Genomic DNA, 25,162 nt, shown 5'->3' on the forward strand with positions numbered 1-25,162 from the left:
ATCTGATCAGACTTTCCAGAAAACTAAGTTCAAATGCTTAGGAAGCAGGACTTGCATTTTCTGGCGTTTCAAGGAGGAAGTTGAATATGCAAAAAAGCAAGCATACACCTAGTGATGAGGTTCTATGTGCAGAATCCCATGTGATCAGTTGGATTACACTCGAAGTGGCTTTTCTAAAAATCTAGATTTTAAATTGTTTGGTCATTTTGTAGAAATTGTTGGAGCAAAGACTAATGTAATTAGTTGTTGGAGCAAAGACTGAGTAATTTTCAACAATCTGAGATTAATTCCCACTTTCTTCTCTGTCTTTTGTTGATTGTGTGATTTATTGCTGAATCTTGGGGATCCTGAAAAATTAATCACGTGCTGTTCTTAATTTGCTTTTCCCTCACATACCAGTTGCATTTTTCTTATGGAACTCAAATCTGGCAACACAGGTTCTGAAAACTTGTTTTGCCAGACAGTTTGTTTTGACTTCACATGACTTCCGTTTTCTTTATTTCTAATAAATTAATAATTCTTAACTGTCATGCTACCTCTCTCCAAGTAAACATCAGTCTTCTGTAAAAGTAAATATCAGGAAAAAAAAAAGGCATACACTGGTAGGTTGGTGTAGTTATGCTAATTTGAAACTTGATATTTAGATCTTATGCTTGAATCCAGATGTCAGACTGTTGATGGCTTATTCTTAAATAATTTGGAATCAGGTTTTTGGGTAGTGTCTTGTGTTTGTCTTGCAGCAGCACTCCAGTGAACTCCTGATATTTCAGGGCAATGGTTCTTAAGTATGTTTTCAGCCTCTGTAAAACATGGGAGGGTCCTTGAAAAGGTTGCCTTGTTATGAAATGCAGTTTTCATAGTCCTACTGAAGGTATTGATTTCTGAAACCTACAGTAACGTTTGAAACTGTTTTGTTAATTTATCTAACTGAGATTATGACTATTTAATTTTTCTTCCACTTTTCATTTCTTTTAGCTGGGATGTGACAGCAAACATAAGAAGAACTGTTGAAACTTGATTATCTCCTGTTTTTGGAAAAGTCTTAACGCATTTAACTCGTCACTTTATGTGACTTGACGGGAAAAACTGTTCACTGGCCACAGATGACTACTACTAAGAGGCTTTCCGAAATTTGTTTTGAATTACAGAGAGAGAGTAAAAATCAGGCTTATGGTGACACCAGTTTCATTTGAGGTTGTTGTCCTAAGCAATAATGGATTTGTTGGCTGTGGGTTGCTGCAGTTATGCAAAACAATTGCTCAGTTATCATAGGTAACATAGTTCTTTAAATGTATTAAACAAAGATGAAAAAGAGCCAGTGATTCAGATCTTTATTTTTGTCAAAGCTATAACTCTTAATTTTTTCAATAATCACTCCTCCCTGAGAAGAATGGGAGTGGAAATGCGCTGTACAGTGCACGTTTTCTACTTCCCACCAGAAGGTGATGAATCCAGCGTGCAAAACCTGATGGGAGCCCTGCTCCAGTGAGCTCCAGGCGTGTACTTAAAATAGAAAATGGTTATTGGAACTAAATTATTTTGCCATTTTTATTTTTAGGTTTGCTGGCATGGGTAATCTCATTAAGGTGCTAACCAGGGACATAGACCACAATGCAGCACATTTTTTCTTGGATTTTGAAAGTAAGTCTCTCGGCCCTTCACAGCTGGTGAATTTAAAATGGTAACAGTAGAGTTGCTTATACCTGCTGCAGTGAAGGCTAGGGGACTCAGTTGCAAATCTGCAATTTGAAAGAGAGTTGCATGTGTTTTTTCTGTTCCTTTTTTTTTTTCCTTTTTTCTCCTCCAGTAGTAGCCAAGCTACCATCATGCTACTGTGTAAATTTTCTTTCCTTGTGCTTAGTCATTTTGGGTCTCTGTGGTCAGTGATGTCCATCCATCTGCCTGCAAATCAAGTAATCATAAAACAAAAAATCTGTCAATATGCCTTAGCAATCTGTGCTGAGCAGTTGTTCACTGTAATCCTATCTTATACAAGAGTGAGTACTAAATCATTCCTGATACTGGTTTGGTCATTCATGGTGCAGTTAATGTGCATTTTTTTACATCCAAAAGTCCAAAGTGGAATTGTCTGAGCTTCACAAATGTTTTAGGCAACTTGTGTAAAAGATCTATGGCATACTTGCGTTAGCATTTTCTGCATACTGAAATGATGTATCTTGATGCAGTCTTCTATAATGGCTTTCTGACAAAATTATGAGGGCTGAGAAGATTAAAGCTCTTTCCTTCTGGTGTCCCATCAGGTAAAAATCTGTAGCATAGCTACCATGTCAGTGTTTGCAAATACAGTCCTTAGCCCTCAACGTGGTACTCCTGCTCAGCACACTGGTGCTAGGGTGTACTGGGACAGAATTAGTCACTGGCGATGCCTTCAATTGGAGTTCTGCCCCTTTCCCGAAGGGGCAGCTGTGAAGATGTTGGTGACGTAGTCACTTCTTACAGGAAAGCTGCATTGCATCTCTGGGATCACCAGCTGTACGTCCTCGAGGTGGGGGTCTCCCTCCACCCATCAGGGCGGCAGCCTGAAGGACGGGTTTGTGCCTGATGGAACCCTCTGGTCTTCTTTCCCCCACCGCTTCAATCAACTATGTTTGGGCTGTTCCTTCTTATAAAAGAAAATTTTCTTTTCTCTCATTCTTGTCTTGGCAGGTACCTTAACATGGGGAACCTTCTAAAAGTTTTGACATGCACAGACCTTGAGCAGGGGCCAAATTTTTTCCTTGATTTTGAAAGTGAGAAGATGATTTTATATATCTATTACTCTTTGCCTGCAGTAGACTGCACTTGTCATGTACTAAATGTATGTTTTCACTTGCCATCCTTCTAACAGCTTTGCATGCCTGAGCTATGGATAATTGTTCAGCAAACTTTTGCAGAAAGCAATAATCTGTTTTCAAATAACCTCAGTTTCTAAAATGTAAAATCTTTATTTCAGGGAGGGCTTTCAAATTATATTTTACTGTTGGAATCTGATATGGTTCTTGTTTTAAACCAAAATTCTGTTTGCTTTTAATCAAAACTTTAAAAAGAATTTGAATTATTTGAAGACTTACTGAAATTGCAAGGAGGTACATGCACCTTAAAGGAAGGACTGAATATGGAACCTGATTCTCTTTTCCTCCAGTGTGCCACTGCATACTGAATAATGCTGCATATACAGATTGGCTCACAACAGCTATTCATAGCTCTCCAACATCATCACGTTAAAGGTGTGCATGTGAACCTTACTTGGTTTGGCATTGAAATTTGACAGTTAACCTCATCCCTCCTTAAAAGGGGGGCTCAGAGAGTATTAGAGACGAAATTGCTTTTGAAAAGAAGAGACATATAGCTTGTCTGATCAATGCCAAGCCTTCTGGAAGGTTCACATATAGTTAGTATTTCTGCTTTTATTTTTCGTTGCATGATATAATGTAGTCTAAGAATGGCAGGTAAGTGTTGTTGGCTGCTGCTATGCATGTTTAACTACTTTCTTTTGGGATATGCTATTGCTTTACCCAGCTGCACAAGCATAAAATAAGAAAACCAATGTTCAAGTGCATTTTGACCATGTAATAAAATACAATGGAATAGCATAACAAAAAACTGATGAAGTATTGTTATATGGACAATTTGAGATTCATTATATCTTCTTTTCGTCCCCCAAATTATTTTTCAGTTGTGTTTGATGAAACAGTAGCAATTGGTTATATTAGTTCTAATGTGGAAGCGAATGCTTGGAGAAATACGTTTTTGCTTCAATGACGTTTCAAGTTAAAACTTCTCTAAACCCTTGTCCTGTACTGTTGATTTTATCAATTGTCTCTTCTGAATATATTGTTATTGGAAGATGATAGCCATAGAAATTACTCATAAAGGGAAGATAATCAAGGACTGTGTTAAAAAATCAGAAAGCAAAACTGTTGTTTAAAACCACTTCAGATCTCACATATCATCAGAATAGGTGCGACTTAGTGAAGTAGGGAGAACTGATGTGGGAGAATACTGGAGTTGTGAAGCTCCAGCTTAATCTGCAAATACTGACCATTTCATTGACTAAATTAAATTCAAGTTAGCTGGAAACAAGAGGCATAATTCTAAAATCAATTGCAATAAAAATTGCTTCTATTTTTTAAAAAATATTGATTCTTTAGCTATCAATTTTGTTTTAAGGTGCATGTTTTGAGCATGAACAAGATTTGGCATGAGAGTAAGCAGGTTGCTGACATGAAATGTTTACATACGCAGTCAAATTAAGTGACTTATATTATGGCTGAATTGTTAGACTGTTTTTTATTCATTTTGGACCCTGTCCTGCGTTTATTTCTGCTGCTATACTGTGTATCCATGCTTCTTTCTACTCTGTTTCAGATAGCTTGCCTTGACAGGATCTTGGCTTTGACACAGTCAAGATCTTTCTTCAAGACTTGGCACTTAATCTTGTGGTACTTAATGTTGTGTTTTTATGTAGAAGAGCAAGTAAGCTCTGTATTAAAAACAAATTTGCCAATTCTGTGTTACGCCTGGCCCAGTAATATACGGTTTGAAGTCTTTTGTTCTTAAATCCATATACATCTTTGGAGTGAGCAGGCTAGTTAAACAGTTCTTGCACAATACCATAAAGAGCTAAAAATCCAATGTCCATAAAGCTTTATAGGGATACAAACTCCAAATTTAGAAAGTTTTAGACTGGTTTCTAAGATTTTTTTTTTTTTTCCAGATATTTATCTTGGTGCTAGATTCCAGTGATTTGTGTGACTGACTATCAGAATACATGCAAAAAATGTTCCCATAAATGATATAATGGGCTGTTGGCTTTTCCTTGCCTTAACACTGGTTAAGCTTATGTTTTCTTTGGTCATTCACCTTACCTATTTGAAACAAATAGTTGTCTTTAAGTATTTTACTAAAGTCTCTGCAGTGCCACTTCAACATGAGCAGAGGAAAATGCACAGCTTTGTAAGGACAATATTATTAACATAAACCAGCCACCTACAACGTGGGAAACTTATAGCTCAACTTTTACATTGGTGTCATTACTGTCACAGTGCAAATCCTTTCCAAATTTACTGATTTGAATAGTAGCTAAAATACAGAGTACTTTTGGTTGCAGATGGTGATCTCAAGCTAGCACTGAAAGTATTCTGCATTACCTCCAAAGAACTTGGCTAGGTTTCAGAGGAGCCACAAAGATAGCATTCTCCATAGTAATGATGATAGAGATGAATAAATTATTTCATCTCCAGCAGCCTGGGATTTTTCTTTTCCTTGCTTGTGAGTTTTGTCCCAGCCAGTTTCAGATGACTTGGTGTGTTCTTCCCTGGGAAAAAATTTCAGTTTAAATAGTGTTTGCTGTGCAGTATAAACTTTTAACCCCAAATTTCTGTCCCTACTAGTTCTGTAGGCTAGCCAAATATTTTTTTAAATAGTCACTAAATGTGTGTGTTCCCCGCATGCAATATGTTGTCATACTTCCATAGCATTTAGTTCACATAACAGCGTTTGTATATTGTTTCAAGTCTACTCTTTCGTCTTTAATATGTTATTGTTTGAGCTTTCTGAACTCTAAGTGTATATCGCATCTAGTGTAGTAATGTTCTGATTAAATTTAAAATTAATTTAAAGATGAACTCCCCATTTACTTGTGGGACCGCAGTCTTCACTTTTCTTGTTATTGGATTAAAAATGGGAAAGTTGCCCTGAATAACCAGGGGTCGTCTCCCTTGGCAACAATATCAAACCTCAGAACATTTCGGTGAGCTGTGCTGTGCTTACTGTATTTGTTCTTTCTATGGAAAATGTTGCCGGGTGAAGACAAAGCCTTGTCATAAAGTTGTAGCAGGAACTTACATCCATGGAAGGGGAAAGGGGAAATCCCTGAAATCGTATGCCTCCTTCATCCTGCTGTTTGGATGCCTGGCATTGCTGGTTGCTTTTTCTTAGTTGTCAAGACTAACTCCAGAAGTAAACTCCCTTTCCTGCTCTCTGCCCTCCACGATTAGTGATTCTCAAGTGAAAGTCCTGTAGCTTGAGTTCGCAGGCACATACTGATATGTGGGAATGCTACCTCCGTCTATTAAAGATTACAGGAGTGCTTAAGAAGAGGAACCTTTCCCTCTTTCTCCATCTGTGATGGGCTTTCAGAACACAATGCTCTAACCTGCACTGAGAAGCAAATAAACCAATTGCTCTGAGCCAGCCAGCGCTAGGGCTTGAAGATTTTCTATATTGTGCCTTTTAAATCTATCCTAATACATCCTAAACGGATTGTGAAGTGAATGTAAAAGAATTTAGGTTTACTTTTTAAATTTGAGCTCTTTCCTAGGTGCAGAAGAATTACAGATGGGAGAGGAACTTAGCTGGGACAAATGCGGCTAACATCTTGCTTCTATTGGAGAGGACTAGGTGCACCAAAATGAAATACATAGCAAAAGAAATAATCCAGTGCCTACTGGATTTTACGACATATATATTTATAAGTTTGTTATAATCAAAACAACGAAGCAATAAACCCCCAAAAAATGCACTACCCCAACAAATTCAGTATAAACCGTTTTAGGTTTCCCGAACATTTTAGGGAAATGAAATACAGTAGTTGGCTGATTACATCCTAAGTGAAATACACGAACAGAGGTGTTGAAGGTGTTGACTTGCATAGCCAGCTGTTCAGTGAAGACCACTTAATTTGTATCTGGAAGATGATTTTCATTTCTAAACTTGGAAGGTCGAAGTACTACGTCTGTTCTGCCTGTTGGTGGGTTTCGAAATGAGGAGGAGGAGTTCTCCTGGGCCCTTCTGCTGTGCCCCTCCCCACCCCCCGTTGAAAAATGAACTCTCCTTATTAGAGAGGGTAAAGAAAAAATGGCATGAAAAATTAAATAGGCAAGAGATGTGCTCAATGCAAGACGATCCAAGTGGCAAGTCTTGATTGCATTATTTAACACCACAATCTGGAATGCTACAGAGCTTCACATTTTAGTCTGTATTTCACTATAGCATTTCATGTTTGTGCATGAACTGCTGCCAATCAACTGCTGCTTACCTGTCTGCTCTTTTCCCTCATTTTTTTGTCTTCATTTCTTACAGCAGTCTTCAGCAGCTTTCAAAATTATAAATGTGACCTTTCTGATGATCTGAAAAGCACTGGCCACTTTTACTCAATGCTTAATCAATGTGGTGCTCTTATACTTTTTTTTAAAAGGAGTGACCAGCTTTTTTTTTACCCGTGCTAATTCTTGATGGTTCTCAAAATATCACAGTTAAACTGTTGCAAGGTCTATATATAGGCATATTTGCTAATAATGCCCACTTTCTATGCATTAAACCATAAAAATAAGAAGTATTATGCAAAAATTACACCAAAATCCAGACAGGTAATGCATGTGAAACTTATTTTCTCCTCATACAAACTTTGTTTTCTAATGGTTCTTTCTAGTGTGTAACACTAGGATATTGTGATTTTTTTTTTTTTTTTCTTTTTAATGTAAATATGGTCCTAACTTCCGTCACAGTTAGTGGGAGTTATACATATGGATCATGGAAAAAGCACTTTTAAAAAGACATTTTCCAGACCGTTTAAACAGCACAAAATCTTGAGGATATATTGTCTGTAGATAGCTTTTGTTTGTCCCTATAAAAAAGAATCTGTTGTTAGTACCCTGACTTTTGGTATTGGAAATCCTGGATTAAAATATCCTGATATTTATTTCATAACATATTTTGCCCGTGTAAAGAGAGAAGTGTTTGGGGTTTTTTTGTAAGAGCTTCAGTAACAAACTAATTTTTTTTTTTTACATCAATCTAAAAGGAACTAATCTTATAGCTTAGCTTCCATCAGAATTTTAAAAGAAATATTGATCTTGTATCAGGTAAACCAGGTCCGAGATACTTGTACTAGGTTTTTTTAAAGGTTAAAGCCTTTTGTTGATACTTCTCAAAACATACTTCTTACTGAATGACATTTCTTTAAACATGTATGTGTAGCTTTTTTGAAATGATGATCAAATATACTTCTGGAAAACCTTTAGCTAAATACAGAAAAACTAGCAGACAGTACATATCCTTAATGAGAGGGAGGGGGAAAAAAAAAAGAGAACAAGTTTACACTAGATCTTTTTGTTCTCAACTCTGATTTTGCAATTAGAGCAATAAAGAATATGTTTTGAGAATTAAATATATTTAGAAGTAAAAAATACGGTTCCTTTCCCAACCAGTAAAAGGGGAGGCAGGGAAGACGGAAAATAATCTGATGCAGTGTTCCTAGGTAACAATAGACATGAACACCTCCTGTAATATCTGTAGTGAGTGTGTCTTTTGAGTGCTTACCTAAGTCTCTTCCATTGAGCTTGTACTGCACTCTAAGGTGAAACTCACGTTCACACAAAGATGACTTGTCAGGATTTCTTTTCCTAACCCAATTTTAAATAAGTCAGGAAGGATAGATTCCAGGTGCATTTTTGGGATGCTAAATTAAGCTAAAAGACTACTAAAATGAATACAATTACTCTTTTGGAGTTCTTCATACATTGTAGTACCTTGTCAGAGAATGAAAACTCTTTGATGAGTTGCTGCATGAAGGATTTGTTCCATAGGTGATGGTGTGCCTATTGAATTCCATATTATTGTTAAAAATATATGTGTGTATATATATTTAATATGTTCTGCTGTTTAGATGCCCAACCTACAGAATCTGAAAAGGAAATTTATAATCAGGTGAATGTAGTGTTAAAGGATGCAGAAGGAATACTGGAAGACTTGCAGTCATATAGAGGAGCTGGCCATGAAATACGAGAGGTGAGCTAGAGCATTACGATTGTGCACAACCTGTGGTTGTTCATTGTCTGATCTTAACCAAATACTGCTGGATTTTAACTTTGCTTGCAGGAGCTGTTTTGGCAGAGCATGTTGTCTATTAAAATTGCTGTCTTGAATTTCTGCTCTGGAATGTTCCTTTTTAACAGCGAAACAGATGTCACTTGTTTCAGTAATATTAATGCACATATGTAATAGCAAATGATGCTTCTCAAACTTTTTATGGAATTGTTGTTATTGTTTTTTCTTTATATTCCCACATAAGCTCTTCTTGAGTTAGTGGCAAATTTGGAAAGAGCATGGCGTGACTACAATGCAATATCGAGTAGTGTCGACATCTTTTTGTATGCTAGTTGGAGAAGTCTGATGTGTGGTAATCCTAACACAAAAGACATCTCATTTTCAATCCCTTTTAATTGGCTTTTATTTACTAAAGTAAATGTTTGGAACAGAAGCAAAGTTTCTTTACAGCGTGTAACTCCATTTTTCCTTTACCTTTAAGAAAGGGTTGCATGAATACTCTCTCAACCCCCATCCCTTCTTCCTTACATGCAGCAATGGGGTTACTTTGCTCCTGAACTGAGGAGTTACTGTAACTTACTCTTAAGAAATCCTTGTTACATAGGGGTCTCTGCTCACCCTAGATGAATTTGAGATACTCGGAGCTATTCAGCTTTAAAGTACCATGAGTTTTATTCAGTCTCTGTTGAATTCGTAAGGTAGGTTTAGGGAGGGTAACTGTGTCACACAAGTTAGGGAAGGAGATAGCTTATTTGTTCTTCAAGGAAGGAGCATGTTCAGGGAGAGGCTGTAGAACCTGGCAGGAATGTGTGTCTCAGCAATGAAGCCTGCAGCTCCCTGGAGAAGGAAGAGAGACGCTCCTGAGAGGAGGTAGACGTGGCAGGAAGGAAGCTTCCTAGGAACCAGGGAGGAGTGTGCTGAGACTCGCAGCCCAGGGTTGATTGAAACAGGTTTTGGAATCAAGGAATTGACTGTGAAGGTGCAGCAGAAGAGTAATGAGCATTTTTATTTCTGTTTTCTTAGTAATTTTCAGTTGCTAAGTAGTCTGGTTTCTATCTTAAAAACCTGGAGAGACTGAATTTAAGGCTTTATCTGTCTGGGAAGCTTACTGTAAAGACAAGGTCTGTGCATCTATACCTCAAAGCTCTGGTGTACACCATGTCTTGGTGGTGCTTTATGTTGTTGATGATGCTTAAATGTTCTTACTGTAATATTTAGCCTGAATTTCACAGCAAATTTGTTTGATTTTTTTTTTTCGCAAATTCAGAAATTGGTGATAGATACCAACATTAGGATGAGGCTTTGGTCACTGAACTTTTTTGCTTGGAGGTACCGCAAAAAAGTTGTTGATTTTAATTAACTAGATCTGGTTATGTAAATTTTCTTATTTGAGAAGCTTTACTTTTAACAATTTCTTTATACTCTCTCCAAGTTGTTTTCTTATTCAGGATACTTATTTTCAACACAAGTATTTAGAGCTTTTTGGAAGAGACATGGGTTAGTACAGGCTTGTCTCTCAACTGGAAACTTCTCAGTAGGTAGAATTTTTAATTACTAGCTCCTCAAACAGTTGCCCTTCATAGATTATTTTTTTTTTCTCCGCCCCCCCCCAGTAGCCTATCAGTTACTCTTAATCTAAGCATACTTTTTTCCTCCTTTTTTTTCTAATTTAAGGCAATACAGCATCCCAATGATGAGAAGCTGCAAGAGAAGGCATGGGGTGCAGTTGTTCCACTAGTAGGCAAACTAAAGAAATTCTATGAATTTTCTCAAAGACTAGGTAAGTGGAATGGTATTAACTTGCGGGTTTTTATCGTCATTAATTAGTACATTTGGCATATTCAGATGTGATCACATCTAGGTCAACCCCTTGTTAGTAGATAAAAGCTCATATTGCATAGATTCCTTCCATACATTGGATTGGATCTTACTTATATCTGCATGCTACCTTCTTGCATATGAAAGCAAACTTGCTTCAGTGGATACCTGAGAAGAGAGAGAGAATGGGAGCATACTTGTCATCCTCTTTCTCTACTCCTTTAGTAGAAAAGCACTAATGAACTGATTTTTTTGAAAGCTAGTAGACTAATTCATCGGGAATGAATTCTGTTAATGTTTCTGATACCCAGAGTAATTAAAAGTGACTGTATTATTCCCCTCCCAAACACCAGAAATAACTTGGTCTGTGGAAATGCCTGATCTGGGTTCATGCAGGTGCAATACTTACGATGGCACTTCATGCCTCTTACAAAACTAACTTGACTGATGTTGTGTCTAAGCTGATAAAACCCATTAGACTTGATTTATTTTTTCACAAACTATCTGTTGTTACCTCACTTCTACACAGAGTTATTAGCATAGCTCATAAAAAAATGAGCTCAAAAACTGGAAGCTTTTTGCAGGCGAGGTCTGCTTTGTTAAAGAGGTGAGGTATTTTTCTGAAGAAGATGAGCAGGAAGTTGGATTATAAATTTATTTTTAAAACAAATAAAACCATGACTTTTGCTGATAAGTATATACCTCTTGAATTCTGTTATCTTAAAGGCTGCAGTCTGCTAACACAGGTTATTGAAATATGTTTTACAACAGTGTTGCAGACAAAGCTTGAATAAAACTTTTCAAGAAGTTTTTTCATGGCTGTCAGTGCTGATTAAACCTAGTCTTTACAGCAGTTTGTAAGTAAATACGATAACAGTGGCACATAGAAGCAATTAATCAAGCCCCGTTATTATTAACCACCATGTATTTTGGCAGATGTATATTTTAAGTCTAGCATGCAGAATATCAGTCAATAGAGATACAAGAAGCAGGAGCAGTTGTATATTGTAAAATACTCTCCTCTCATTTAAGAGGCAGGATTGCGAGGTCTGTTGGGAGCCCTGACAAGCACTCCGTATTCACCAACGCAACACCTGGAGCGAGAGCAGGCTCTTGCTAAGCAGTTTGCAGAAATTCTTCACTTTACACTCCGATTTGATGAGCTCAAGGTAAGAACTTGTTGTAATTTTGTAAGCACAAAGGCTAGAGAAAAGAAAACAAGTCTATTTACTGAAGCAATCTGGGTTGTGCTCTGTTCTAGAATAGAGCATGCAGTAGATACTCAAATATCTACTATTTGCATCTACTATGCTCGGCTTGTTTGCATGACTCAGAGTTAGATTAAACTGGAAAGCAGATGAAATACCGTATTAGCTTTAGGCAGTTGTTATATTTCAGTTCATATTAATCATGTTTCTTCATCTGAATTTGGCATATCTCTTGGGATAATGCTGCTGCTGCTTTTAGTATGTGCACACCCCATAGTCCAGCTATTTTCTTGCTAATGTGCAAAGAACGAAGCTGAAATGATATTCATTTGCTGGTGTGATCCTTGGAGTCTAACTAGCAAAGCCATTTTTTTTCAACCTACTATTTCAAACCCCTATTTAGGAGACTACTCCTTTTCTTGTTCTTGTTAGATCTTGTTCTGAAAAAACTGAGAAATTAACCAGAAAGCTTTATGTTCTACATATCACTTCCCAACATGTCGCAGGGTTTACTTCAGAAGGGTGAATATTTTCTTATTCTCAGTATTATATTTTATGAAAACTTGTCCTTATATTTTTCTTGAGTTTGTCACAACTCTTTTGTTTCCATTCTATAGATGACAAATCCTGCTATACAGAATGACTTCAGCTACTATAGAAGAACTCTGAGCCGTATGAGGATTAACAATGTCCCAGTAGGTAACCCTTGGATGAGATGAAATGTAATCTTATACTACCACCTATCTTTTTCATGTACAGCATAACTACTTTTTTCCTTCTGTTTTATAGGCAGAGGGAGAAAATGAAGTAAATAATGAGTTGGCAAACAGAATGTCTTTATTTTATGCTGAAGCAACGCCAATGTTGAAAACCTTAAGTGATGCTACAACAAAGTTTGTGTCAGAGGTAAGAGTACAAATTTATGGCTTAGATAGTGTACTTAAAACCACTGCAGGGCCAGACATCATTTTGGAACACAAAACTCTCCTACTAGGCTTAATCTGGCATCTAGAAATCTGTTGTGGTTTAACCCTAGTCAGCAACTCAGCACCACCCAGCCGCTCACTCACTCTTCCCCGGTGGGATGGGGGAGAGAATCGGAAGGGTAAAAGTGAGAAAACTCGTGGGTTGAGATAAAGACAGTTTAATAGGCAAAGCAAAAGCTGCGCACACAAGCAAAGCAAACCAAGGAATTCCTTCACTACTTCCCATCGGCAGGCAGGTGTTCAGCCATCTCCAGGAAAGCAGGGCTCCATCACGCGTAACGGTTACTTGGGAAGGCAAACGCCATCACTCTGAACATCCCCCCATCCTTCTTCTTCCCCCAGCTTTATATACTGAGCATGACGTCATATGGTATGGAATATCCCTTTGGTGAGTTGGGGTCAGCTGTCCCAGCCGTGTCCCCTCCCAGCTCCTCGTGCACCCCCAGCCTGCTCGCTGGTGGGGTGGGGTGAGGGGCAGAAAAGGCCTTGGCTCTGTGTAAGCCCTGCTCAGCAGTAACGAAAACATCCCTGTGTTATCAACACTGTTTTCAGCACAAATCCAAAACACAGCCCCATACCAGCTACTGTGAAGAAAATTAACTCTACCCCAGCCAAAACCAGCACAAAATCAAACTTGTTTTTTGGAGCCTCAAGAAACATAAAGTATCTTTCTCCAGTGCTGTAGAGGTTGGAGTAAGTTCAGCTAGCCACCTTGTGGATGTGCCACAAAAAGTTAACGGATAGCATTGCAACATTGGTAGTGATGGCTTTCCTCAAGGAGGGAGGTGGGAGAGGTGAGTGTGTTGCATGCATTTTGGTGGTGGTTTAGAGCAGAAACTTCAGAAAATTGAAAGGGAAACAGCTTGATTCTCTGTGCTTGAAATAGGTAACAGAATTCAAATGCAGCTTCCTTTTCTCCTTCCCGAGACACTTTTTTTTCACTGTGTGAAGTCAAGTATACTTACATCATTGCAGAAGAGGGGAGGAACCTGAACTGGAAAAGTATTCCAAAATTTTGACACATCCCTATTTATCCTTAACTACCTAAATAAATATTAGTGGTAAAATCCAGTCACTACAAGTATTGTGCTTGTCTTCTGATAATGGTGATGATTTTTGTCTTACATGCAAAGAATGCACACTATTTGTGTTGATGTTTTTAATTCCTCCACGTTGCCATGCCAGCAGATCACTGGTTTGATTTAGGTTTTATAGTATAATATTTCACAATAATTGAATTGGAAACTGTTTATCTTCTGCAGAATAAAAATTTACCGATAGAGAATACTACAGATTGCTTAAGCACCATGGCTAGTGTGTGCAGGGTCATGCTGGAAACCCCGTGAGTATAAACAGTGCTTGTATTGTGTATGAATCATCTCTCTATTTAAGACATGACTTGGGATGCATAAGGTGAAAGAAATATAATTGGGTAGTTAGGAGCTACGGTTTTTTCTTTTTACCAACTCAGTTGTTTACCTTGACATGAAACTAACTTGTCTCGTTTTGCTAGCCATGCAAATCACGCAGTCTACTTTTCTGAACATATTAATATTTAAAAATAGAATGGCTATGAAAGCTAGACAACCTCTTGGCACTCTTTATAAATGGTTTTCTCATGTATAATTCAGGAAAATACACTATTTGAGCACGATTGCCTCGGGCCTCCTGAAAGAGGGGTTATGGGCGATGTGTTGGATGGTACCTCCTTGCAAGTTGGCTTGGCTGATGGCTGTAACAAAATCACAGCGCCCCTGTCTGGGGAATTGCGAGATGACTTCTAGTGGTGAAGGCAGTCTGTTCTCTCCTGTAAACTTCAGAGGCACTGGGAGTATGAACAAAAAGTCAAACTAAACTTGGGGGTTTTTATCTGTTTCTTCTGGGTTCTAAGTAGTTTCCCATTGGTAAAATTACTCAGGCATGAGTTTCTGTCCAAATACCGCAGTACATTTGTTTTGGAGCACATTAAGAGCTCCAAAAATTTATATTCTTACCCTTCTTAGGAATGGTCTGTCCCATTCAAGAAAATAGTTACGTGTTGTTCATTAAGCTTGCTTTTTTTTGCCCTTTTTTTTTTTTCCCCTGAGTCAGAAGTTTGGGTTGTGTGTATATTGGAGGGTGGTGGAGAAAAGGGTAGGAAGCATTGAAAGCAAAGTTAATATGTATTGGTTTAATCTTCGTCCCCTCCCCGCCCACCCCCACCCCCCCCCCCACAAAAAAAAAAAAATACACCTGAAATGATGTAGCAGAAGGGCACTATTTTAGGTTTGAAAATCTTTGTTAATCTCCACATAACTCTTTCTAAGCAGTGCTCTGACTCATAGGCAGGTTATTGAAAGGAAAAAGGAAAACTCTCAAAAGTTTGTGGGGTTGGTGGGTTTTGAGGTTTTTGTTTGGTTTGTTTTGTTTTCTCTGAGGATTTATAGTAGGATTTTTCTCTTTAATCTTATTTTGGGCGTTATTAGTATGTACTCTTATCCTGTGTTTGGTAGATAATAATCTGTGTTTTTAAATTACAGTGAATATAGAAGCAGGTTTACAAATGAGGAAACAGTATCATTCTGTCTGAGGGTAATGGTGGGTGTCATCATACTCTATGACCACGTGCATCCGGTGGGTGCTTTTGCCAAAACTTCAAAAATTGATGTAAGTTTATTGTTACTAAATAATCTTTTGAGTATTTAAATTGCGTGTAGGCTCCTTTTCTGTCCTCCAGGTTCTAGTAGCAGATGTACATTTTCGATTGATGCTAAATGGATAGTGGTAGTTGTTAGCAAACCATATACATAAATAGTGAGAAATACAAACTAGGCCTTCAGACACGTAAGTGGTCATGAAAAATCTGTTTTGATGAAATCCAGGTAGTGTCTTGAAATACTTGTAAACAGTGGTTGTGTTGAAAGATCCGAATCAGAATGACTGGAAATAACAACGGCATCAAGCTTGTTCCTCACTATCTGGTAAAAAGCTAGGTTCATCATCCACCAGTCTTCAAGTCTTCAACTTTCTGCTGTTGTTTGGTAGTAAGTCTATGGTATATATGCTATTACTGCATGCTGCTTTGTGATTGTTTCAAATGGACTATTATCCCATTGTATTAGCTACAGAGTTTGTCATTACGTCACTGGCTAAATGTAATAATTCTTAATGGATTTATGATAAACAAAGAATTTTGTTTACAGTTCTTTTTTTTAAGGTCGGTAAAGCAGAGCTTGACATCAAAGTTCTGTTGTCTAAAGATACGCAGATTTTTAAGTAGCTAAGCTGTTCTGTCATAGAAAAATGTAATACTGAAAGCTTAATTCCTTTCTAATGTCAAGAAAACTTTACATGGCTGCAATTTTTAAATACTTATTTTTTCTCTCTGACAAATTGAATATAAAACACTTCTGTAAACTTAGAAGATACTAGCATGAAAAAAACTGTATAATTTTTTTAACTCCTAGATGAAAGGATGCATCAAAGTTCTTAAAGACCAGCCTCCTAACAGTGTAGAAGGCCTTCTAAATGCTCTCAGGTACTCTTATTCTTTTATTTAAAATATTTTAATGTGAATTTTCGTAAATTGTCCAGGGCATTTCCTTCAGTAACGAAGTATTCAGTCAGTGTTGCAGGTAAAAGGTGACTGTAGTTATTGCAGGCTTCTTTTCCAATGTGTATTGAGACAGGGATGCATGAAGAAGCTACTGTGTTTTAAAAGCTCGGTCGTAAACTTGCAGTTGTTCATTCGAAGATAACTTTTTGCATACTTCAACCGCATGCAGGTTAAGAATGAGTGCGTAGAGGTAAGCGTGACAGAGTAGACGTTGTACCTGAAGTTAAAACTGATGACAAAGTATAATACATACTAAAAGCTAACTAGAAGTTAACTGTGATCACATCTACTGACTGAACTACCAAACAAGCAAATGAGCAGCTGCAGCGCGCACACTGTGACTTGTGCCAGCTGACTGAAGAAATGGCTGAATTAGTTTGCATTGGCCATATCCTCAGCTGTGTGTGGTTTGACCATGGGTTAATGATTTTATTTATTATTAGTAGAAAGTAAGAGTAGTTTCATGTGATTTTTATGTTTCACAGATAGCTTCAGACGTGTAAGGCAGATAGTTTTTGGTACGTAACTAAAAATTGTTCCTCTCTCACAAAGTATTTATAGGGAGGTACTTAAGGCAAGAGTCTCAATGTTTTTGCTGTAGAATAGACAAGGCATGAAGTTGTCACATTAATTGAAGAGGTAAAGAAAAATTAGTAATTATGTATAGAAACCTAAAAACTTCTAATTGGGTCATAAAGCTGTATCTGTAGTCAGTAACATGTTCTTTATGGGGGTGTCTAGCATCAGAGGAGTGGCAAAAAATGCCAACATGTGATAGGCAGATGAAGGCTTCATTCTTGTCCTCACTTGAAAAAGTATCATGTTACTTTGGTACCAGTTAACAATACCCAATTACTGGGTATTGTTATTCATGCACTCACTTTGAAATGTGGAAGCTTTAGTTTGTCTTGCCTGAAAGTGTGCAGTTGTACTTTGTTTTTCTTATCTGTAGTGAAACTGTTTTAATTTCATTTGCTCTCTTTTTTTTTTTTATGTTAAGATGTGGTAAGAAGTGAAAAAATGTGGTATTGTAAGTGGTTTCATTTGCGAAGTTTTTTCAGATTATTAGCCAAATAAAAAAAAAAAATCTGGGCTTAATTTGAGACTTCATGTGAGTATTTCCATGCCTAAATCATTTTGTTATTCATCTCTGATCCTCCTGTACGTGATCAGTAAAAACACAAGCTTCCAGAGGGAAAACGCTATATTAGCTTTTTTTTTTTGACTAATATATTGTGATTGCAGCTGCAAATGAACACCGATCTTTAGTGGTACCCCATTTTTCCCCATCATCGTTGGCACTGTTAAAGTACATGGAAAGTGTAGTTCAGGTTCTTACTCCATTGTGCATTATTTTGTGTTTAGTAGTGTAAATTCAGTCTGTGCTGTCATGCTGACCTTTCACCACACCAGCCCATTTCATGCATACGTGCTTCAGCAGTCCTGGTTTCATACGTTTGATTACTTGTTTGGGTAGAATATTTAAATCTCTTTTAATCACATCTGGAATTGTTAGGAAGAGATGCAGAGGTGAGCTGCTATGTGCGTGTGTGGCGAAAGCAGATTTAAGATAATGTCATGAGAAATTAAGTCCAAATCTAAGTCTTTGATTCTGGAGGAGTTAGAAGTTCTCGTGTTTTCTCAAGAGATAGTTAAGGTGTCTTAAAAGCAAATGGAAGATGGTATGGATTTTGGAGGGAGATCAGCTGTTTATAATTTGAAATTCATATAAGTATTGTAATCATGTTCAGCTTTTTCACACGGGCAGAATACCAAGTGCAATAACTTTGCAGGATTTTAGAAAACCTTAGGCCTCTTGTTTGTGGAAAGTCTAAATTACCAAAAAGTGCTGAAATCTATATTGATATTAATTTCCAAAACAAAGTCATTGTATATTCTTCAAGTGAACAATTAAAATATCCCTGCAGTTGTGGATAACAATGAAAGTGCTAATTTAACATGTTAAATTTAAATTACAGAATAAGTTGTTACTTGCTTTTAGATTACAGTTAGGGAAGGAATATCAGGAAAATAAATCATACAAAGAAGCCAGTATTGAGGATATCAGTACTTTCTTTTAAAATAAGAGATAACTAAGTTTTTTGTAGTGATTTAAAAATGTGCTAATGTCCTAGAGAATTTTGAAGGGGGAAGGGGCTGGAATAAACACGTGTGTCTACTCTTTAGTTTTAGCAGCACAGTTACTTAACTAAGCAGGAAATAAGGCTGAACAGCGATTAAATCCATTCTCACTGAGTGATCTTAGAAAGGTTTGGTCACTGGAAGCTTTGAAGAAAAGCTCTGAAGCTATGTTTTATTTGAAGATGTTTTCTATGGACAGAGACCTTGGAATTAGTCTTCTTGATAATTACCTATCACAAGTGGTAACATGAGTTTACTATGAAATGGCCTATGAGCATGAAAGCCAACATCCAGCTGAGGCTTAATTTTAACTCCCCTTGGTGCAAGGCTGTTGCGTTACAGTTCTGATTGATAATAACATTTTCTGATCAGAATGTCTTATTTGGGTACTTGGTAACCATGGAGTGGGTGATGATCAGTGGCTGCGGGTTTTACTCTGGTACAGTCAGGTTGAGCCATAAACAAAGAAATTGCATATTTGTTAAGCCAAAGTAAAATAGCATCTGTGCTCTTCTGAACTTGATTTTTATTTCTGTGTTTAGGTACACAACAAAGCATTTGAATGATGAGACTACCTCCAAGCAAATTAAATCCATGTTGCAATAACAATTACCTGGAATTCGCACCTGCTGTAGACAGACAGTATTCTGCAATGACTGAGATGCACAGATTTTTTTTTTTTTTTTTAGTGATTGCAACTACTATCTCATTCATTCTTGCTTTTTATTTTCTCTCTTCCTGTTTACCCTTTTTTTAATCACTTTCTTGTTCTTAAGTAAGCTCAGACTTCTTTTCTGTGCCAAATCAATGAAAATTATCAATTCTGGAAAGTATTTCTGCTTTTCAGAATAGCCATCCTAAGTGGCAGCTAATTATGCGTTGCATTTGGATTTCTCTGTACTGGGGAAAGATTTGTGACTTGAACTAAATATTTTTAAACTTGTGGTTTTTTTCTTTTTTTGAAAAACTAATATTTAATATTGCTTCTTCTGCATGGCAAGACTGCCTATTTCTGCTATTTAAAAATCCCTTGATGACTTCATTTTCTATTGCAGCTTATTTTCATGTGCAACCATGAGAAAACTAAAAGCAGATTTGTTTAAATTAACTGTGTTTGTACAAAATGGTACCCAACACAAAGGTTTTTTTAAATGAGTAAAAACTGTTTTGTTTAAAAGTTACGTTTGCATTTTGACTCATTTTTGTAAGGATGTATGTTGTATGTTTAACCTTTAATAACTAACGTTAAACTGTGGTGTGTGCGTAGCAAAATTACGTATGCATGTTCATGTCAAATGATTGGCTGTGGATAAGATAATAAAATCAGCTTTCATTTTTCTAAGTGTGGTTTGATTTACCAGTATTTTGAGTGAGATGTCTTCGTGCTCTTTGAATTTTTACAAAAAAAATAAATTTATAAATTTTATATAGTGAAAACTCTGCTGTTTCATTACCGGTAACCACCAGTCTAATACACTGATTTAAGCCTAGCGTGTTTCAGGGTTCCCGCTCTCCGCTCTGTGCTGCTTCTCTTCCCCAGAAATATTACGTGTACAGGGTTTGGGGGAAGAACTTTGTGCAGTCCATATAGATCCCAGTGGACGTTGCTGAAGAACCTGCATCTTGCCTACCCATGTTGACTTCTCAGGACAGTCATCAGAAGTGACGTCCCGGATTAGGCTGCCAGTTTGGCTCTTTCCGTACCAGTGGTGGGGGTATTAATTTCCCTTGCTCTATACTGGTGTATACTCTTGTGGATTGAGATATTTTGAACTGTGTGTAAAATCTGAATAATCTTAGCATACTAAATAATGTTTCCTGTTTGGCTAGCATTTTATCACAAGAAGTGCTAAGCTTTGATAGGTTGGTGAAGAAAATAAAACTTTTTTTGTGAGGGGAAGAATTGAAGGGGAAAACAAGAATTGAGAAGGACTAGAAAAACCATCTCTGGGAAATGGCATGTTTTGCATCGATGGGCAAACATTAGTGCACCTCATGTGCCTGGTGCTGTTGTGATTATGCCCAAAATGAGTTGTTGATGTTCTGGAAAGGAGATTTGAAACCTGCAGGCGAGTGTGAACACCCTCAGCTTTATTTGCTGGACAAATAATATTTTGTAACTTTATGTGGTACACTAGCTCCAAATATAACATACCATTGTGACCATGCTGGACGACTTGTGGACACCCCTTCTGCACCATCAGGAAAGATTCTCCTTTTTATTGTTTGTTTTGGGAAATAAGAGATCTGCAAAATCTTAAATCAGGACACTTGAGGAAGAGTTCAAAGGAGGTGCAAGTGTGTATTGCTGGTACCTGTACATCCTCCTCTGTTAGGCAGGGTAATACATTTTTTCTCTCCTGCCAAAGATGCTTTGCAGAGGTCCCTGCTACAGAGAAAACAAACCATGTGCTATGCTGGCTACAGGAATAAAATACTCTTGCTTTGACATGATACTGCTCTCTAGTCCTTTTGGCAGCATCACAGTTGAATCCAGCTGAGAAAAGACAAAACTTGATTTGTGTGGGGGTTTTGTTTTTGTTTGGGTTTTTTTTTTAAAGAAAAATAAAAATCTTTCCCAGAATTGTATGAATGTTACAAACTGTGTACAACCAACCATTCTGCATGTATCTGAAAGGGTAACTGTCCTCATGAGTTCATTACCTCTAGGAAAAAAAATAATTTCATCTCAGCCTTGCTACTGTGAATAGTTACTGAATAATAGTCACAGGAGGGGCAAATCATACCGCTGCCCAGTGTTATTTTTTAGAAATAAAGCTTTCTAGAGGAAACCTAATTTACAGAGAATAGATTTTAAGCACAATTTGGGTATTTGAGAGTTTTTCTTTCCCATCTCATTAGAAAACACTTGAAACAGTAAATCCAGCCTGGGTGCCATTACGGAAGAACCAGCCATATAGCAGATTTCTTCTTCTTTGCCTGCCTCAATGGCTACGGACTGCAACAACACAGAATTTCTGCAGTTGACTGTTTTGGACAGCTCTTCCCTTCTGCTGCCCTGCCAATATCTTTGCTTTTAAACATCCGTGTTCTTGTGGTCAGAGAATAATTGGAGCTTTCCTTTTTTTCCTCCGGCATTTGTGTTCTGCAGTTTCTCTGTGTACTCAGCTGGGAAAGGAGATGAGAGCTGGCTTGCCTTTGAGTTGGCTCTGCAAGCTTCCCTACTCCTGAGCTTTCCAGGAGAAGAAAACAGGCCTTCCAGCGCATCGGGCATCAGCTGTTTGCATTTTTGAACTGGAACTACCGCATGAACTGGAACAAGCTCTGGTGCTTGTTCCTTGCAAAAACACTCTTTAATCCTCTCCCTCTCTCTGTTTTAATTCTTCTGTTATCTGTGGTAGTGGACAGAAGAGTAGCTGGCAGGCTCAGCGCTCAGTATTGGCCACTAAACAGCTTTTATGTAAGTTTTGGGGGAAAACGGCTCACTTTGGGTGGCACCACCCTGGCGTATGTGATAGCCCAGGGTCTTGGGGTACTGGGCTGGGTGGCACTCGGTGGTTTAAATAAATGCTCTGCTCAAATCAGCCATCCTCCCTCTGCCGTGAGCTGTGTAACCCCCTGTAGCTGTTGTGGGTGGAAGGCCTCCTGGTGATGCTGTGTCTCTGAGTGTAAACGCTATTGCTGCTTTCTTACGGGCCTCAAATTCGGGCTCAGGTGGGTCTGGGGGAAGTGGGTCCGCAGTGGCTCGTGTGATGCACGTCACCATTCATAGGCAGTAAAGTGGCTGCGTAGCTTCACTCCTGATCACAGGGCTAAGTGTGTGCCACCCCACAAGCCCTGGAATTTTTTCTGCAGTTCTTTAGTACCAGGCTGCTTATATGATATTGATTTGTTTTTAAAATTTCACATAAAAAGTACACAAATTATGGAAATGTTTCTCCTGGAAAAGCATCCTTTCCTGTCTGTGTCTTCTGCTTATAAACTACATCAGGATTTCACTTTGCCAGGAATGCTGCTATTTCCTGGTAGTTTTATTATGGCTGGAGCAGATCTGGAGAGGGAGATCCTGAAATGGCTTGTCGGAGGTGGGCTTGAAGCGTTCCCAGGCAACCATCTCATTCTGGATGCACCATCCCCTGGCTGCTCTCTCCTGGCTCGCAAAGCCAATGCCAGTGTGTCTTCTGCAGCGGGGATGTGGTGACTTCAGGCTCTTGCTTCAGTAGAAGGACGCTCGTCCTCCTTTCCTCCAGGTTTTCTAAACTTCGTGTTGTCTTTCTGTCCCTGAAAAGACTTACACCTCTGAAATAAGTGTAAATAATGAACGAGGAGAAGTTTGTGCAGTTGCCGTGAGTTTATAGTTAGTTGTGGCATTTCAAAAGTGCGTCTGTGTGGGAACTCACTGCGGTGTTTACTGGGCGCCTGTTGTGTACAAACAAGTCCTGCTTGAGGCAGGAGATGTCCTTGAGGATGCCCTTCCTGGCTGTGGTGATGGGGTTACTTCTTTCTCAAAATTTTGAGAAACGCCTCTTTGTGAAGCAGCTTCTCTTATCAAAATAGCGAACTAGCTCTGAATTAGTTTCAGGCTGTTTGCTCTTGCTCTTTCTTTTGGTCTTTTTACTGGCTTAAGCAAAGTTTTCTTACTCCTTTTCCCACGCCCGGTGTCATGCCTGCTGGCTGATCAATAGTAGCAGCTCTCCATCTGGGGGCAGTGAAGCGAGAACTAAAGCTAAAACTAAAAACTAAAACTAAATCCCAGTATAAAGTTCATGCTATCAATTTGCATATGAATTTTGTAATGAATTGCTACCACACGGGGTATTTAAAAACTGGATGACTGCATCCAACTGGGTGCCCTGGATCCGGGGCAGCGCTTTGCTTCCCCCCGCTTCAGCGCTAATGATCCTTTCAGGTTGGTCTCGTCCTTCTGTTCTACTGCCGTGATGACAGAAGGGTGCCCGGACAAGCTTACCGCTTCTGTCGAAGTTACGACACAAGAAGGGCTGTACCCGGTGAGCAAACCTGACCTCTTGAATCTGAGCCATGTTCTGGTCCCTTTTTGTCGCAGCTGTCGTGGTGTGAGGCGGGTGTTTGTGGAGTTGTACGGGGCAGAGGTGAAGTCACGTAGGTACCGCGGGGATGTTGCAAGACTTGGGCAAGTGCTAGAATAAAGCTTTCCAAGCGCTGTCATTATTTCACCAGCAAATGCTCGAGTACATGGGAGGCTGGTAGCAAGTTACGTGGACTTGGTGTGTTACCAACGTGCTTCCTGAGGTTGCCCTTGTGTGCGAATCGTCTTGGAGCTGCCGGGGCCACGCTTACTTGCAGCCTTTCCGTGGCTGCCCTGCTCAGTCACGCCTGCGTGTTTCACAGCTACTGCTTCACCCAAGACCCTTCATTTTCCTTTTGAAGAGCATTCATCTAATGCATATGGAAACACATTGGTGCTGGCTGTTATCTTCCATGTGCTGCTGTGGTTCGGAGTGATTGAGGACAGGTCCTAGGACGGCTCCTGGGACCTCAGTTTGTGTGACAGGAGTTGGAGAAATTCAGTGTATTTGTCTTCTCCCCCGTAGCAGTCTGCTGGGAACTACAGCAGCCTGCTACCCCCTGCAGGCTCCTGCCCTGGGGACCTACGTTCTCTGCTCACGCTTATCCAGAAGCCAACACGTTGCTGCAGGAGTCAGAGATGTCCGATAAATGAGGCAAGGGGTTACAAGCACCTGGTGACCGTGATGGTGAAGTGGGACATGGGAGAGCTGTGCCCTCTCCTGGCCCCTGCTGTGGGGTTCCTTGTTAGTGAGTTCACTCGGCACCGGTGAGGCCGCACCTCGAATCCTGTGTTCAGTTTTGGGCCCCTCACTACAAGAAGGACATGGAGGTGTTGGAGCGTGTCCAGAGGAGGGCAACGAAGCTGGTGAAGGGCCTGGAGCACAAGTCTTATGAGGAGCGGCTGAGGGAACTGGGGTTGTTTAGTCTGGAGAAGAGGAGGCTGAGGGGAGACCTCATCGCGCTCTACAACTACCTGAAAGGAGGTTGTAGCGAGGTGGGTGTTGGTCTCTTCTGCCAAGTAACAAGCGATGGGACGAGAGGAAATGGCCTCAAGTTGCAGCAGGGGAGGTTTAGATTGGACATTAGGAGAAATTTCTTTACTGAAAGAGTGGTCAGGCCTTGGAACAGGCTGCCCAGGGAAGTGGTTGAGTCACCATCCCTGGAAGTATTTAAAAGACGTGTAGATGAGGCGCTTAGGGACATGGTGTAGTGGGCATGGTGGTGTTGGGTTGACGGTTGGACTCGATGATCTTAGAGGTCTTTTCCAACCTGTATGATTCTATGATTCTATGATGGCAAATCCCTTTTGATCCCAAGGTCTCCGGAGGTGTCTCTCTGCATGTTCTCCCCTTCCTTGCCATCCAGGGTGTATCGCTGATGTCCCCATCTGCAGAAGCATGGAGAGCTCCTGCTGCAGGTGACATCTATATGTCCTTTATGGCTTTGTTTCTTGCTAGTAACCATGTACACCATGAGCTGACTGAGGCAGAGAAGAGGTGTCCTCTATAGTCACAGGAGTCTAAGACAATCCCAAGTCAAAGCTGGCCTGGCAAGAGCATGTATCTGGCCTGACC

At 39.1% G+C, this 25,162-nt stretch overlaps 1 protein-coding gene across 2 annotated transcripts; it reads left to right on the forward strand.

The window, feature by feature from the left end:
- Window positions 1-1,568: 1,568 nt before the first annotated feature.
- On the forward strand, window positions 1,569-19,920 carry CYRIB (CYFIP related Rac1 interactor B). Of its 2 annotated transcripts, none has more exons than XM_075141160.1 (10): window positions 1,569-1,641; window positions 8,669-8,790; window positions 10,504-10,609; window positions 11,680-11,816; window positions 12,473-12,550; window positions 12,645-12,761; window positions 14,104-14,183; window positions 15,361-15,487; window positions 16,288-16,358; window positions 19,121-19,920. In XM_075141160.1, exons 1-10 carry the CDS (start codon window positions 1,569-1,571, stop codon window positions 19,182-19,184), a joined length of 975 nt encoding a protein of 324 aa, XP_074997261.1. In that variant the 3' UTR covers window positions 19,185-19,920. The 2 variants fall into 2 exon arrangements, with proteins under 2 accessions (XP_074997261.1, XP_074997260.1); XM_075141159.1 differs by lacking the exon at window positions 1,569-1,641 and adding an exon at window positions 2,672-2,750.
- Window positions 19,921-25,162: the final 5,242 nt, after the last annotated feature.

The sequence above is a fragment of the Calonectris borealis genome, chromosome 2, assembly GCF_964195595.1.
Source record: "Calonectris borealis chromosome 2, bCalBor7.hap1.2, whole genome shotgun sequence".
NCBI lineage: Eukaryota > Metazoa > Chordata > Aves > Procellariiformes > Procellariidae > Calonectris > Calonectris borealis.